At 39.5% G+C, this 17,730-nt stretch overlaps 1 protein-coding gene across 2 annotated transcripts in view; it reads right to left on the reverse strand.

The window, feature by feature from the left end:
- Window positions 1-17,730, reverse strand: part of rab3b (RAB3B, member RAS oncogene family) — a 51,404-nt gene that overhangs the window by 19,383 nt on the left and 14,291 nt on the right. For both annotated transcript variants that reach the window (NM_001100276.1, XM_031899726.1), the window contains 1 exon segment: window positions 2,362-2,480. In NM_001100276.1, the coding sequence (NP_001093746.1) occupies window positions 2,362-2,480 (119 nt within the window).

Here is a 17,730-nt window from a genome sequence, read left to right on the forward strand (position 1 = left end):
GAGGCGCCCCGAGGCCGCCCCTGTAGGTGTCCCCCTCTGCGCATGCGCGAACGCGGCCTCTCCCCAGTGCGCATGCGCGAACGCTCCTTTAAACTCCCATACGGTGCAGTGGGGAGAGGTCCCGACTGCTCCGTATGGGAGCCAAATTGAAAAAAATTTCTGGCGGCGGGGCGGCATGCCGCCCTAGGCCCGGGCCTTTGTGGCCTCTCCACAAATCCGGGCCTGTGCATAGAGTGCCTTTACCCATTGAATATATGTTGCATTGTGCCCCAAAGGTAAGGCCATTCAACCGAGTCAAAGGCCTTTTCATTGTCGAGTGAGGCCACTCTTCTGTTTCCTACATTTTCCTGTGTAACAGATAGATTGGTGTATAGCCTTCTGATGTTTATGTCTGTAGACTTTCCCGGCATAAAGCCAGTCTGGTTTGATTACTTTGTATAGTATAGGGGCTAGTCGAGAGGCCAGAATTTTGGCTAAAATCTTTGCATCTGAATTGATTAGGGAGATGGGTCTATACGAAGCACATTCTGTTGGGTCTTTACCCGGTTTTAGTATGAGTACTATTAGTGTTGTACTCATGGATTGTGGGAGAGGAGCACCCGCCAGAGTGGCATTGAATAGGTTGGTTAGATAAGGGGCAAGTTGGTCTTTGTATGTTCTATACTACTCGATGGGTATCCCATCAAGGCCTGGGGTTTTGCCTATAGGAAAGGAGGAGATGGCATCTTTGACCTCTTGAACAGTTATATCAGTTCCCAGTCTTTGGGATTCTTGTGGTTCAAATGTGGGGATATCTGTGTTATGGAGATAGGTATCTATTTCTTGTTCCCCCTTCTGTATTTTTGTGTTGTATAGATCCGCATAGAAGTTTCTAAAGGCCCCATTCACCTCTTCCAAGTCAGTTGTACTTCCCCCTGATGGGTTTTTGATTACAGAAATAGTGGACTGTGCAAGCTCATCTCTTGCTAAGAAGGAGAGTAGTTTGCCATTTTTGTCACCTTGTTCAAATATATTAACTTTTTGGTGGAGTATGTGTTTTTTGGTTGCCTCTACTTGTTCTAGTGTGAGGGCATTTTGGGCACTGAGTCAGTCCTGTCTGTTTTGCAATGTTGGTGCGTTAACGTACATAGTTTCCAGCTCATTAACTCTTTGGGTAAGTGAGGATATATCAAGGCTCAGTGAGATGGTTAGGGCTTTTATGTTACTAATGTATTCCCCTCTTATATAGGCTTTTAGAGCATCCCACGCTACATCAGGGGTGGAAGAACCTTGGTTGATCTCGTAGTATGAGGTTATATTATTTCGAATATGTTCAACCAGGTCTGGGTGAGTAGCCCCAGGGCCGCCATCAGAAATCACGGGGCCCCTCACAACTAAATTTTCTAGTTGTGACGTCACTACGCACGGGGCGCAACCTTATTTAAGCGCAGATGGAGCAGAAAGCAGAGGGACATAGCGGCAGACGCCAGTAGTGACAGGGCCCGGACTCTATTAAAGGGGGCCCGAGCTAAGAAAACTCTAGCACGGCCGGGCCCCCTTTAAAGTTAGAAACGTCCGGGCCCGGGATGACTGTCCCCCCTGTACCCCCCTGATGGCGGCCCTGAGTAGCCCAGTAAGGACTTAGCCTCCAGGTTCTATCGCTTGGGTCTGTGGTTACCTTAATAGAGACCGTTATGGGGGAATGATCTAATATACCTCTGGTTAGGATATCGACATTAGTTACCAGTTTGTCTAGGTCTGGGGTTCCGAGAGCTAGATCAATTCTGGACAGGCTGTTATGTCCCGGGGAGTAGCAGCTGTATTATTTTTTGTCGTGTGGGCCATATATCAATCAAACCGTATGTGGAGACCCAGTTGGAGAAGTTTATATTGGGGGTTCCAGAAGCTTTTAAACGGTCTAGCTCTGGATCCCTAATTGCATTAAAGTCACCTATCACCAGCAATGGCGCTGGGGGTAGTTTGGTAATTTTCCCCATTATTTCGTGTAGCAGTCTGGGGGTGGGACATATATGCCAGCAATTGTATATTGGCGTCCATATAATAGTCCATGCAGAATTACATACCTGCCCCATTTATCCGCGGTAATTGTGGTTAGGCTAAATGGGCATGATCTGGTGATCAATATAGATACTCCTCTAGCTTATGTGGAGTATGTGAAGTGATATGAATTGCTTATCCAGGGTTTTTTTAGTGCTAAGATTTTTTTTACCTTCCAAGTGGGTCTCCAGCAATATTATAATATGAGGTTTCTCTTTTCTGACAAAATCAAAGACTAGTCTACGTTTGATTCTAATGGATAGCTTTAGTAAATTAAGTGCAAAGCTTTGTGTATGAAAAAGTAAATGAAAATTGCCAACATACCAGTCCTGTACAGCATTATAGGAACTTTCGCTGGTAATATCATACATCAAAATAAAGCCCATTGCCCCTCTGTAATATGCAGTTGTGATGGTCCGGTACCTCTCCTGTCCGGCTGTATCCTGCACAAAAAAGGAATAAGAAATACTAATGAACTAAATGCAAACACTGTAACACACAGGTAACATTTTTTTGTTTTGATAAAACGTTTGGCTCCATTTTTAGCTCTAAAACTGGCATTATTGGCTAAAAAAATCAAATAGGTTAATGGAAAACCCAAGGAACCTAAAACAGCACTCTTACCTGGCTTCTGCATATTGAGCCAGATTAAATTTTAGGAGACAAAAATGATCACATTACCACATACAGTTCTGGGCCAGGTGAACAAGTAAAATGCTGAAGATCATTTTCATGTTAATTAAATGAAGATAGATGTACATTAGCAGGAGTTAAATATCTGAAATGATAACATTGAAAGGAATGATGTTAAGTGGCCCATTTCTCTGTGTCCTGGGGTGTCACATTGACCAGGCAATCAACTCCTACAGGTAACATTCTGATGAGACCAAGAGACATTTAATCCTGCCGTACTGAGTTATGTGAAACAACCAAATGGGCGTGCACATAGACCCTAATTATTAAACCTCAACCTCAGAAATCAAATGGCTTTGCAGAGGATATAGAAAAGGATTTAATTATATCCTTTTGAACTCCCCAACATAACAGCTTAAAAGCATGTTTCATAAGAGCAGATCTGTCTTTTCAGATGTGTAAAAGGTCTCTGGAAATTGTTTGGGGGGTCAGGCCATTCTGTGATAACAAGTCTTTTTGCTAATGGCCTGGAACATTTGCTAGAAGAGTGATTCATACATATCCAGTGATTATGCAGAGCAATTAACTGTCTTAGAATACAGTTTTCTTCATCTGAAGGTTACAGCCTCTTTCAAAAACTTTCACATGTCATTAGAATAAAATTATTTTCTACTGTGGAAGTTTAAATATATAACCTTGCAGAACAAGCTGCAGACTCCACAGCACAACTAGTGACTTTTTACTGGGGCACACAGAACAGATAATAGCAAGGCTATAAATCCTATACTCAGGGCCGTAACTAGGGGTAGGCAGAAGAGGCAGCTGCCTAGGGCGCAATGATTGAGGGGCGCCAGGCAGGAGCCTCTCCTGCCTACCCCTAGTGCTACTTTGTCATTGCCTCCGCCGCTTGTCATTAGCGGCGGAGGCAATGGCCGATCTAATCGGCCCGCCCCCCCCTGCACCGCCTCCTGTGCTTTGGCGCGCATGCGCCGTTCGGGGGGGTGGGCGTTGTTGGCCGACCGGGTTGCCTAGGGCGCCCGGTCGGCTTGGCCCGCCCCTGCCTATACTTTTTATGAACAGGTAGAGTGCAAAACACCAGACAGAGCAGGCAGTAGCAAACTGAAAACTGTTAAATTATGAGGAGAGGTTATCTATCTAGAAGCACTGTAGATTAATGATAATTTCCTGAATATGGTCTATCCGCTCCCTTAGCAACAGGATCAAGACACTGTAGCCCTTTTCTCTACTGGTCAGTTTACCATTATTTCAACTGTTTGCCCACAAGATTTCATTGGTTACTTTCATGCTTGAATTAGCTAGTAAAGGCGGCATGGGCCAGTGCCATATGGTGTCGGCTCACAGGCCACACAGATACATAGCATACAAGGGGCCATACATGGCATGGCCATCTTTTGTTATGGCCATTCTGCTTGACAGCCCAAAGGACTGGAACAACAGAAGGTGAACAGACGCTGGGGCTCTTCTGACCTACTACTTTTCTGAACATGCCATGTGCACTGCCCAACATAATGCACTGCCAAATTTTCAATCCTGCTTCACATAAACAAAAATCTGTTGTCATTAATACAGATTGGCTCAGTTCTAGGGAATAAAGTATAAAACAAAACACAAAGGTTCAAAAAGGTTAAAAATGGACCCTTTCTGCACCTTACAACACATTTATAAAAGTTCTCATTTTCGTGGTTTTAGAGGTTTTTGAAACCACGACTAAATTCATTTTCTCTAAAACAACACATGCCAAGTGATTTATTAAAACAGCCTTTTAAAACAAATATGAACAAAAACATGAATTTCTCCTATTGTCGCACAAGTGAAAGCATAAAAAAACCCCAAAACATGGCCATATGTGATGGAGTCGCACTACCAAAAAATGTTTTCCTAGTGCAGGGTGTGCTCCTGGAATCCTGTTCCTCTGCAGCAACATGTAGAGTACATTGTGGTAGGCTTGTCAAAGAATTTATTGAGGCACACAGCATGTAGAAGTACAAGGATCTATTTACATTATCCCCTAAGTAACTCTGCCCAGCTTAAAGGAATACTAAAGCTTAATAAATAATTAGTCTAGACATATAATGCCATATGTTGTGGCCTTCTGTACTATTCCAAACCACCATAGCCTTTAAAGATGATTACTACCTTCTCTGGAAAAAAATAGCAACCTTCGTACTTTTTTATTGTTTTGCATTATATATAATATTGTCAATTTTTACTGGCCAAGCCAATAAAATACCAACCAGTTAGCAACTTTCCTTTAGCAGTGAAGACCTGTATCCAAATATGCTCCCAGTACTTTCCTATATTCTTTTATTTTAATTCACAGCACATGGACTCAAGATACAAGACAGATAATAAGATGAAGATAGTAGCTCATTCAAATTTACATTACATGGCAGCATAGAAATCAGTGCATCAGAAATGATTAATCAACCTTGTAGCTTAAGGCCAGTGGCTGAGTCACTGGCTCGCCAAAAATAGCATAACATAATCAATGATGGTCATCTGCTATGGGCAAAAGCAGCAGTATATCTACTGACTAAAAAATATTACCAATTTTTTCACATACCTATAGGATGGAGTTAGTCACAGGGTAAGCAGGAGATAAATAACCTCATCTTTATAAATCTTAGCATGAATGTGACACTGAAATTAACTTACAAACAATTCAAATAGGGAGTATACTTGTTTTGTATCTTCTATTATCTTTTTACAATCTAAAACTGATTATCTGGCCACATTAAAAATTAAGGTATACAGCAGGCATTAATCCAGGCCTCAGTGCTAATCCAATTTTTGTCATGTACCTGCTTTAGCATAAATGCATTAATCACAAGCACACTCACTCTAATTAGGCTAAAACAATCTGGTCTAAGTAGATACTTTTGAAGACCACCAATAAATATAACAGCAATAGTGTCAGAACAAAACTGTGTTGGGTTCTTGCAGAGGATTATTGTTTGGCATTCAAAATATTTAATTTTCTATCACAATAGAATATAATGTCCAATCATTAATGACTCTGGAAGTATGCATTTGAAGGAGAAGGAAAGGCTAAATCACTGGGGGGTGCACCACAAGTGATTGTAATCGCTTACCTGAAACCCCCGGTCCCAGATCATGTTTTCACCCTACTGAGCATGTGCATATACCCCGAGATTTCAGGTAAGTGATTACAATCACTTGGCCCCAGTGGTTGTAACTTTCCTTCTCCTTTCAAGTGTTTTTTAACTGCTTCCTGACAGTGCCCAATACTATAATGAACTTCTACCTCAGTGATTTTCACCCCCTTGAATATTTTCCTTGCGATGAATTTATTAGATAACTGATCATGCACAATGATTAATATGAACCTATCATTGATTATCAGGACAACTAACAAAGACTAATGAACGTGTAAATATATCTTCTGTAACCTATGAAATTATTTATTCACTATATGAAATTTACTTTTTAACTTTAAGATTAAATAAAAGTTATGTTTTAATTATTTAATCAGATGAAGCACTAAAGTGTTTTTGTATTGTTTCTATAATTACCACCTGCCCCAAGTAGGTATTCATTTTTGCACAAACTAATGCGATATTTAGCACGTCTATGTGTTTGTGAATCATGCGTTAGTATTATTTCTGCACGTCAATTAACGCAATGCGGTAAAATTAACGCCTTGCGATCATGCGTTATTTAGCACATGCGATATGAGACTTAACGCATGCGATAATACTTTAGCGCAGTGCTGTCCAACTTCTGTGGTACCGAGGGCCGGAATTTTTCCGGCCTCCATGATGGAGGGCCGATAATGGAAGCTAGTTGTGACCACTCCCATTTTTAAAACCACACCCACTTGAAACCACACCCATGTTATCGCATGACCATAGCCATATTAACGGTGGCAAAAACCTGCCATACTCTGCCTTCCCTACCCTGCCTGTGTGTGCCATACTCTGCCTGCCCTATGCTGCCTGTGTGTGTGCTTTACTCTGCCTGCCCTATGCTGCCTGTGTGTGCCATACTCTGCCTGCCCTGCACTGCCTGTGTGTGCCATACTCTGCCTGTCCTATGCTGCCTGTGTGTATGGCACATACAGGCAGCATAGGGCAGGCAGAGTATGACACACACAGGCAGCTTACAGTGATGCAATGCTCCTACAGTCTGCACAATAACTATACTGTATATTAAAAAACGTTTTAATTGCAGTACCACCAAAGTATATGTTCTTTTTATAGTGTGCAGGGTTTATTTGTGGGTTTCTACTGCTCCTACAGTCTGGTGTGAACAGGGGAACAATGTTGGTGATTACAGCCTGAGCCTGAGGTGTGAACACTGCAGGGAGGAAAAACTGCAGGGGGGAAAAATGCAGGGATTAAAAGGTGTCAACAACACAGTGGATTACATTTTTAAACAATACAGGGGGTTTACAGCCTAAATCTGAGGTGTTAACCATGCAGGGGGCCAGTACTGATACCATTTAAAGCTTACACAAAGGTAAGCCATCAAAGCAGCCAGACAGGTGGGGGGCCACACAGAGGGGGCCCGTGGGCTGCCAGTTGGACCGCACTGCTTTAGCGAATCGTGCATTTTTTTGCGGCAACAAAAAAGCATGCAATAACGCTTATCACACTTTAGTGAATCAACCCTATAATTTCTTGTAGGATGAGAAACCAAGGTCATCTGCTACACCTAAAAGGCATAACCTGGTAGACTAATGTTGGGAAACCATTGCACATTGTTAATGTCAGGATAGCAACCCAGAACAGTAGAATTACAGAGCACTCTCCAAAAAATATTTAAAAGGGGCCCACGTCAATGTTACATTTAGGTGATACATCAGGGGTTTATGGAAACAACTTTGAAAGCCTATAGGGCATCAGGTTGGTCCTGTTTAAGAATTTAATCTGAATAAAGCTGTCTCTGACATGTATATTATAGGAACTTATTCTAGGGTGTCCTGCACCATTTCCTCCTCCATGTCTGGTGTATCTCTCTGCCACTTAACCCTGTACTTTGAGCAGGGGGCTGGTGGTAGTTTGCCACAATATAGCATAAAACCAGGTCAGGCTGGAGCTATGGCCTTGTAGGGAATTGAGTATAAGGAGCATATTTAAGTTGTATATAGTGGCAAAGCACAGCAGTGGGGAGATGGAACTCCTCCCTTGAGGTCATAATTGCTTGAAGTCCCCATTTATAACAATGTCTTACAGTGTCTTTATTCCTGAAGCTTCCCAGCAGCTGTTTTCAGTATTTAGGGTGACCTGATTAGAGGTGTTCACTGCACATTTTTTAAAGATTTTTGAAAACTGCTTATTACAGTTGTCATAGTGAGAAAAGATACTTTACAGGGAAGGTTAGCTAGAGCTATCAGAGAGCCCACCACTGTGGCCTTTAGTATGGTGGCAGGGTTGTAAGGCCATGGGGTTAACCACAAGTGCACATATATCAGTTGGCTTGCCAAGAGATAGAGATAAAAAAAATAGGCCACCTTTGAGAACAATATTAGCAATCCATTTGATCCACTGTGCACAGGGAGAGGCCAGAGAGTTCTGGAGAGCATAGAGGAAATTTATGAGAAATACCATGTAAGGGAGATCTTCCCATATATTTATGTTAATGACTTGTGACTGAACAATTGGTGAGAAATTGAGAGACTCAAACTTATTTAACTCTTTATGAAGGTGTATGAGCATATCATTAGGGTAGAGAAATATTCTCTTTGTGATGGCTCCTAATTTTATCCAATCAGTTGCCTGGGATGCCTACATTTGGATAGCCAAAGGCTCAATTACCAATGCTCTTATTTTATTGCAGCAGAGAGTGTTCCTTCACCAGTACCTTTGCTATGGGTTGTTCAGTGCTCTAAAGGCTGTTAACCAAATTCTGCTGTCCTGTCCCTCTTGAACGTTAATTTTTCCTGTGTAGAGTAATCTTTTGAAAATAGCATCTACCTATCAGAATTATTGTCCTGTGGATATTTAGGTCTATGGTGCACAAGCAGTTTTGATCTTTAATACTGGACAGTAGATAAAAAGTGGTTGGGATCACCAAGGGTCACTTTCCATCAGCTGCAATGGACAGCTTAGCAATAAACCCCTTAAAAATATACTCATGACTTGTTGTAACATAAACATATACACAATATCATATGTTCTAAAATTCTAAACCTATAATTATCTTAGTACTTGTATAACATGCCTATGAAGGTTCTCATTTATCCAGCTCATGATATATAGTATCTTGTAGACTAGAGCCAGAGCCATTGTTGCTCCTATATATGAGCAATGACTGATACACAGCTATATATATATATATATATATATATATATATATATATATATATATATATATATATATATACATATTTATGAAACATGACTTATTCCCAAAGTAAACAGGTCCTAAAAAAGCCCAGTAACTTCTAGTTATTCCAGTGACCAGAGAGTAACAGAACCAGACTACATAATCTATATATTTTCCACTAAACAAATGTCCCGCAGATGAACCTTAGAAATTTCAATAAATGTCTCCTATGATCTTGTCAAACTAATGAAAGAATCACTGCAAATACTACCTGCATCGGTAATTTTCCAGATAGAAATAGCTACAAAATGACAGCACCCTTGGGAGGGAAAGTAGGAGAACCCAGCAGGGAATTCACAAAATACTAATGTACGAAACAAGCAGGTAAACAGCAGGATACGAGAGAAGGAATGGAGAAATAACATAAAAAAGGGAAGATGGAAGTAAAAAATTACTAATAAATGAAGCAATGAAGACAGGGCCACTGTTATGTAAGATATTTGGGGTCCATTGAAACTCCCTTGGTTTTAAGGGTTTTTCCCAAATTTTTATGTTTTTTCCCAATTTTTTTTGCCTTTTGAACTGGTCTTCATTTTTTATGTTATTTTTTTATTCATTTTCTACCTCTTTCCAGCTTTCAAATGAGGAACCAAAATGATTAACTGAGGATATTTCATTGCTATTGTTACTTTGTATTACTTTAATTGCTTTCAGGCCTTCTCTTATTCATCTCCCATGTTCTCATTCAAACCACTGCCTGGTTGCTAGGGTAAGTTAGACCAAGGCAATCTGATAACTGCTGAAATTCCAAATTGCTGAAAAACACAAAATAACTACCAAAAAAAATGAAAAAAATAAATAAATTTGCAAATTGTATTAAAACATCATCGTTTACATTAAAAAAAAATTCAAAGGTGAACTACCTCTTATCCTTAATTTATACAGTAGTAACAAAGGTATGCAATGCTTTACAGAAACTGTTCATTATTCAAATTTGCCCTACCCCAGCTTTCAATCTAATTTTAATAACCACATTCACAGAACATCAATTATCCAGCCTGTAAGTTTTTGGAGTGTAGCAGGGGAAAAAGGAGATCATCATCACCAATTCACTATTACCGGGCATCAGGCATCCCTAGGAAAGGCAAGTACCAGATGGCGCCTCACTTATTAATGTCCTGGATGCAAGTGCTAGACCAGGGCTGTCCAATTAAAGGCCTGGGGGCCGGATGTGGCCATCCAAATAATTTTATATGAACCTCCAAAAAAGTTTTATGGCCCCCAGTTTGCACTAGGGCTTTACAGACTTAATTTTATGACATTGTGATTTTAATATAATCTGGCCCTTTAACATGCTGTATGAAAATTAATCTGCCAGTCAAATGTAATAAGTTGGACAGCACTGTGCTAGTTCAAACCCATGTTTCACACCTTGTTCCAGTACAAGGTGCAGGTCCCAGCACCAGTGGACACAAGGCAGCCCTGACATGGGGGCAAGTGGTAAATACAGGGCTCCTTTACACCTTGTGCCTGCCAGCACACTAAATTATGTGCAAGTTAGGTGTGGAAAAGGGGACACCTGTGTGCCTTCATCCACCCACCCCTCATGGATATAGTGCTGATGAAGCAATAGGCTTGACTATGAAGACGTTAATTTAAATAATGTTTGCTTACATAACAGCCTTTACTGTTGCAGGAACAGCATAGTACACCCTCTTTGTAATAAAACTAAATGGTGTGCCAGGGCAACAATTATGACTATTCATGGCACTTCCATTGCTGACGATGGGAAGGGATGTGCAGCTTTTGTCCATTTGCGCAATAGTTGGTGGTGCATATTTTATAACTGAAATTTCTCCTGAAGTCAGGATGTTAAAGCAATATAAAAATAACAATACAGTTATAAACTAGACCCTTACTGCAGCTGTCTCAGAAATGGAAGAGATGTGTTTAGTGACAGAAGCTTTATGGCTCTATCGGTAACAGCTGATTACATTGTGTCTGATAAGGGGCTTTGACGTCAGTTCCATTGAGTGTGACTGCAGCATGTCCCTATCAGAGCTCCATCTTTCATTTAATATGATGTATGGGCTTTGAGTCACAGCTAATCCTCCAGCTCATCCGTAAACTGGTCCCTGTGAGCTGGAAGCAGCTGGCAGGACTAAAAATAACTTGGATATTTATTGAGGCACTTATCCATTGAAAACATTCTCTGTACCTTTAATACCACAATGCTAGAAAAGACTAACACCAAAGATTTACTTTGCATCATACTATAGTAACTTTATGTAACCAGACTACACACAAATATTATCTTGTTCCTTCAGCAGTCACACACTATTGGATCAGCAGGGGCATTTGGAAATGACTAGATTTTTACATCTTTTATCTGTGCCGTATATCAAGAAAAGGTTTCTTTGTAACTGGTTATGATGTCATTAGATCCCACAGTATTAGATAACTAAACAGAGATTTTGATAGCTTATTATATGCATACATAAGAAATGAGGAGTCCTGACTGAAAGCTTCCAACTTTATGGGTAAAGTGAAAAAACATTGCACATGTATTGCACATATAAAACAGGAATGGTTACAGATGCAAGGGCTCTGTGTAAGGTTACAAAAGGTGCAATTGTGTAATGCTTTAGAATTTTCATCTGTATGCATGGAAGTACACTGTACTTTAAGGCAAGACCAGGATCCATCAACAGGAAAACATTTTATATAGACAGAACCTGCAATCAGCTCATTACTCTGCTCAGGTTTCTAGGCAGCGGTTTCTACAGATTGAAATGAGGTTCCACATGGCTGGGCTAGTTATCACGTCAACTGCAGGCTCAGTGAGACAGGTGAACTACAGATACAGGTCACTGACAATGAACCTGCAACAGGCTGCATCAATTAACCTTTTCAAAACACCATTGTTCTATATTTCATTACAGAAAATACAAGAATGAAAGGGATATCTGAACAATAGCAATAAATATGGATTTGTAAGTACAAAAAAAAACAGTATTACTAAAAACATATTCTTTTATAAATGCAGATATTTAGTTTTAGCACAGTTGTCTTGGGGTAGAATGAAGAACATTATTCTATTAAAAAGGTTGATGTATGTAGTAGCCAAGCACTAAAGTTCTTTAATTGCTTGGCTGCTTTCTACCACTCTCATAATGCCAACTGCTGTTGAAGCTGTCTCCAGTTTGCCATATGAGGATTACTTGGGCAACAGCTTCAACAGGATGGTCTCATCGTCTGTATAAGTACATGTTACAAGTTTGTCCTTTTGATACAAAACAATACAATTTGCAATATCACCAGGTTCTTACTAACAAGTGCTTAACTGATACAGTCCTTCTCCTTTGGCTGCAGCACTGAGTATGCTGCTGGAATGGCACTGACAGAGCTATTCAGTTGTCAGAGAAATTCGGTGGTTGCAGTTCAACAAAAGCTGGAGGAACTAAGGATAGACATACCTATGGTATACAGGTATGTTATCCAGAAACCTCCAAATAATGGGAAGGCCATCTCCCATAGATTCCATTTTAATGAAATAATTTACATTTTTAAAAATGATTCCCTTTTTCTCTGTATCAATAAAACAAAAAAAACTTGTGCTTTATTCCAACTAAAATATTATCAATCCTTATTGGAGGCACAACAATCCTATCTGATTTAATTCATGTTTAAATACATTTTTAGTAGACTTAAGATATTGAGATCTAAATTACAGACCAGAGCATTCTGGATAACAGATCTCAAACCTCTAGAACAAAACTAACCAGGAATTAAACAGCATAACATGTCCTGTGCATTTATAATTTTTTTTCAGGAAAAATGTCCTGTAAACACCACAGCTGGACCTAGGCACGGAGTGCCCCCCTAACCTCTCACTTCCCTCAACCCACCCAACACACACTTTCACATATCCCTTACTGAATCTGTCCCAGCACACTCAGGTTAATCTTTTACCTGATACTTGCTCAGATGTGCATGCTGTATTGGAAGGGATCATGCTAAAAAAAATTAAGCAGAACATAGTTTTACTATACATGGAGCAAGATTTAATTGAGTGGGCTAGGATGGAAAAAATAAATTTGCAATTTTAGAAATTAGGGTGCAGACATTTTAACAAATCTACACCCCCTCTAATTTTGCACCCAAGGCTCCTGTTGCAGTTGCATTGGTAAATAAGCCTTTACATATTTGTGTTGTTAAAACACATTTTCATCAGTTACACTTATATGTTCATAGTTTTTAATTGAGAGAAACAGATGTAACCTTTTTTGTTTCCTTCCTCCTTATCACTGCAACACTTAATGAAAGTTTACACAAGGGCCAGTATCTTAGTTTTTATCATATGAAAACACCCAATACTTGTTTGGCTGGATTACAAAACTCTGGACCCTAATTAAGCAGTATTTGCATTCACTGGTCTCCAAGAAGAACATGCACCCTGAGAAACATATTGTCATTATTGTCCTAGTTGTTATCCCTGAGACAGGGTGCACAGTGATAAGATGTACTCTAGGGCTACAGATACACTAAGCCCATTAAATAGGCCAAGCTGTATCCCATTAAATTACGGATCAGGTTACTTCTCACCCTGCAACACACTGCTCTGGTGTGACAGACCCATCCTAAACCTCATTCTATATGCTGATCAGGGATTATAGGTCCATCATCTGACACAGATCTTGGATTAAAACACCTAATCTGGGTTTATTGGCCATACATTACTAGCATGCACAACAAATGTATCAAAAGAAGATATACATAAATTACAATGCCAGTCTTTGGCACTGAACACTAAAGGTGGCCATACACATTACAATAACAATCTTTCCTGCAATCACTGGTTTATCCACTTATGTTAAGAACTGAATCATCATATATGCAGGTAGGAACAATAGAATTGTACCCCTATCTGAGGATTCAGCATTAACCTATTGCCGATGTTCAGGTATCAATGTTTTTCACACTGGGTGGTTGACAAAACTACTAATATCTAAGGCTTTTGCTGATATCTGTCTCCTCGTCAACTCACCATACATGCACCAGTAACTCCATTAACTCACACAGTGATACTGTGGTAATAGACTCAGGATCCCACATAGGTTGCTTCTAGTTCACTGTTTGCAGCACAAACAAGCCAAAAAAGGTGCAGAGATTGTATCAGAAAAGAAATATACCATTCAGGAAAAAAGAAAAAACTGGATATTCCAGCAAATATACCGTATTCATAATAATGACTAAGTTGTACATTCATAGATGGCACTAAGATCATATGTTTAAAGCAGGGATTTTAACAGTGGTGTACTACAAGATAAAAGTTGCACCAGGTCTAGTGATGCATATATGCCAATCTTTGGATTCTAACAGGGACTAGTAAGTCCTATTTGCAGGGCTTCTAGATATGGGCAGACTTTGCAATTTTAAATTATATTATGTAAACTTTAAAACAATTATACACAAGCTTACAGATTCAAGTCTATAGCCTTGTTCTAAATTCTCATGTTACAAAAAATGGAAACATATTTATGTCAGCAATAAAATAGTTGTCACAATTCTGCCACTTGTTGCCCAACACAAATATTACTGCTTCTACAAAGAAGGACTTGTTTACTACTAAAGATGATAAATTTCACAAGTGCAGATGCCAATTGTAAGCAGTCAGGAATTAGCTGTGAATAGTCTAGAAATATCTAGAAAGCTAATTTTAAACTCATTGGTTGCTAATTGTAACTGCACTAGTGCAATTTAGGACCCATGTTCATGCATCAGCCCCAGAACACACTGTAATGCAGTGCTTGCCCTACAACTTGACACTAGGGGTGCTCTCCTAGTGCCCCAACTTGCACTTCTCTGCAGATAAATATGTTACCTTGTATTTCACCATAATTGGTCCTACCAGAGGCAGTTGCCTCTTCTGCCTATCCCATTCTGGCCCTGCTGTCATGTACAAAGTTACTCTATTTAATGTGCGCTTTTGTCCTATCAGCATTTACAAATATTAAAGGAAAACCCCAGAATGAATACTTAACCAACAAATAGTTTATATTATGTTAAGTGACCTATTAAAGAATCTTGCCAAACTGGAATATATATATATATATATATATATATAAGTAAATACTGCCCTTTTACGTCCTTTCCCTTAATCCATCATTTAGTGATGGGCTGCGTGCTCCCTCAGAAATCACATGACCAGAAATAATGCAGCTCTAACTGTAACAGGAAAAAGAGGAAAAAGGGTGGAAGCAAAAGAACTCTGTCCATTAATTGGCTGATGTAGTATGTATGTGTGCCTTGGCTTGTTTGTGTTCACTGTGAATCCTATGATCCCAGGAGGTGGCCCTTAATTCTTAAAATGGCAATTTTCTATTTAGGAGTACCCAATCGCACATTCTACTAAAAAAGTATATTTTTATGAAAATGGTTTATTTAGATTTAGATTCAGGGTTTTACATATGAGCTTGTTTATACAATATATTTTTATAGAGACCTACATTGTTTGGGGGTATAATTTTCCTTTAAAGGGATACGGTCATTTCTGTACTTTTTTACTAAATTACACGGTTTACATAGCAAATAATTCACTCTTCCATTTCAAATTTTATTCTTGAACCAACAAATGTATTTTTTTTAGTTGTAACATTGGTGTGTAGGCAGCCATCTTAGTGCATTGTGTCTGATTCTCAGCTTTAAGAAGGAGCCAGTGCTACACAGTAGAACTGCTTTCAGATTGTTTCTCCTACTCCCATGTAACTGGAGGATTTGCAAGTCGGACTTGGATTTCTTTCTACTGAGTGCTATTCTATCTACTGGGAGCTGCTGTCTTACCAACTTCCCCTTGCATACCTCCCAACTGTCACAATTTTGGCTGGACAGTCCCTTTTTTAACAGCTCAGCCCGCAGTCCCGGGTTCTTACTAAAAAGTCCCTCATTTGCCTTTGATCTCTTGCACTAAACGCTAAAAAATATACAATGTTTCTCAAACTTAATTAAAAAGTAGCTTTTGGCAGAGAGCCCAAAAATCTTAACAAGCTATACCTGCACTTAGATACAATGATTCTCAAATTAAATGGGTAGCTTTTGGCAGAGAGCCCAGAAATTTTAACAAGCTACACCTGTACTTAGATACTTAATTCTCATGGGGGAACTGAGACTTACAGCTTAAAGGGCAATTTCACCTTTTTAGCAAAACGGTAATAACACGCATGGTCACAAAAATGGGCATGGTCAAAAGATTTTCGCTGCATTTCTTTTGTTCATTGTTCTGCTGATTATCTGCTGGAGGGGAAGGGAGGGGTGATATCACTCCAACTTGCAGCACAGCAGTAAAGTGTGACTGAAGTTAATCAGAGCACAGGTCACATGGTTGTGGCACACTGGGAAATGAAAATCATGGCTCGCCCCATGAGAAATTTCAACATTAAATATAAAAAATCTGTGTTTTTGAAAAGCCGATTTCAATGCAGGATTCTGCTGGAGAAGCTGTATTAACTGATGGGTTTTGAAAAAAAAAAAAAAATCCCATGACAGTATTCTTTTAACATTTAAAATAAAGAGTAGTTGGTCGCTTAAAGAGAAAATGAACACCTCTCTCCCTTTACTACTCCCTCCACTATTTATGCATTAATTAATATTTGTACTTTGAAGGCTCTGTTTCTCAGTTGTTCTAGGAAATGAAGATAACACGTATTAGTTAAGAGAACAGCATATGCCCTGACATGTCACAGAGAAAGGATTTTATGTAGCTCTGATATTAAAATCTTTTGTACTGAGGACTGAGTTATACAAACATACACATGTATCAGAGGAAAACAAGGGTTTTTGAAGAATGAAATGTATATAGTGATAACCTGAGGTAACTGTCCACCCCAAAAGTGGGGTTAGAAAAGAACACAGGCTATATAGCTATATGACCACTTTGCTAAATATAAAGAATAATGCCTTCAGTGACTCATTACATGAAACCTAACTGAAGAAGCCACTTGGATGAGCAAACATTTTGAAGAAAATTAAGAAAGTCAAGTTGCTTTTGACTTTTTTCTACTAGATGCTGAAACCTTAGAACAAACCCTAGCAGCTGTATCCAGCTCTATATGGCACTTAACCACAAAGAAACAGTGACCTTTCAGCCCATGAGCATTGCAAGTCCATAAAACTCTGAAAAAAGTCTCTGGAAGGCCTTGTGTTAATACACTTAAAGGGGACCTGTCACATGAAAAGCTGTACAATTATTTTTTTTTGCAAATTAAACATGAAATCAATTTTATATTATCCATATCTGTTATTAAGGTGTTTAAAAATCTCAGATGTCAATCATATATTGACACTTTCCATTCTGCACTTCCTAGAGGTTACTGGACTCCTGTCATGCCCCCTCCCTCCTCATGGTCTATAATTTTGTATCCTGTGCATGGGCTATGATTTGCTATTTGGTAGCTCCTATGTGGACTGGCAGCCTACAGGAGGCTCTGTTTGGTGGTTCACATGGTTTTTATGCAATCAAAACTTGCCTCCAAGCCAGGAATTCAAAAAGAAGCACCTGCTTTGAGGCCACTGGGAGCAACATCAAAGGGGTTGGTGAGCAACATGTTGCTCCCGATCCACTGGTTGGGGATCACTGTCTTAGGGTGAGAGGTTCCCTTATCCTCCAGAAAGATTAAGTAACAAGAAATACGCTGTGCTCATTACTATGACATAATGTACAAGTTCAAATGTTAAACGCCTGGTCTCTCTTGG

This window comes from Xenopus tropicalis, chromosome 4 (genome assembly GCF_000004195.4).
Source record: "Xenopus tropicalis strain Nigerian chromosome 4, UCB_Xtro_10.0, whole genome shotgun sequence".
Classification (NCBI taxonomy): domain Eukaryota; kingdom Metazoa; phylum Chordata; class Amphibia; order Anura; family Pipidae; genus Xenopus; species Xenopus tropicalis.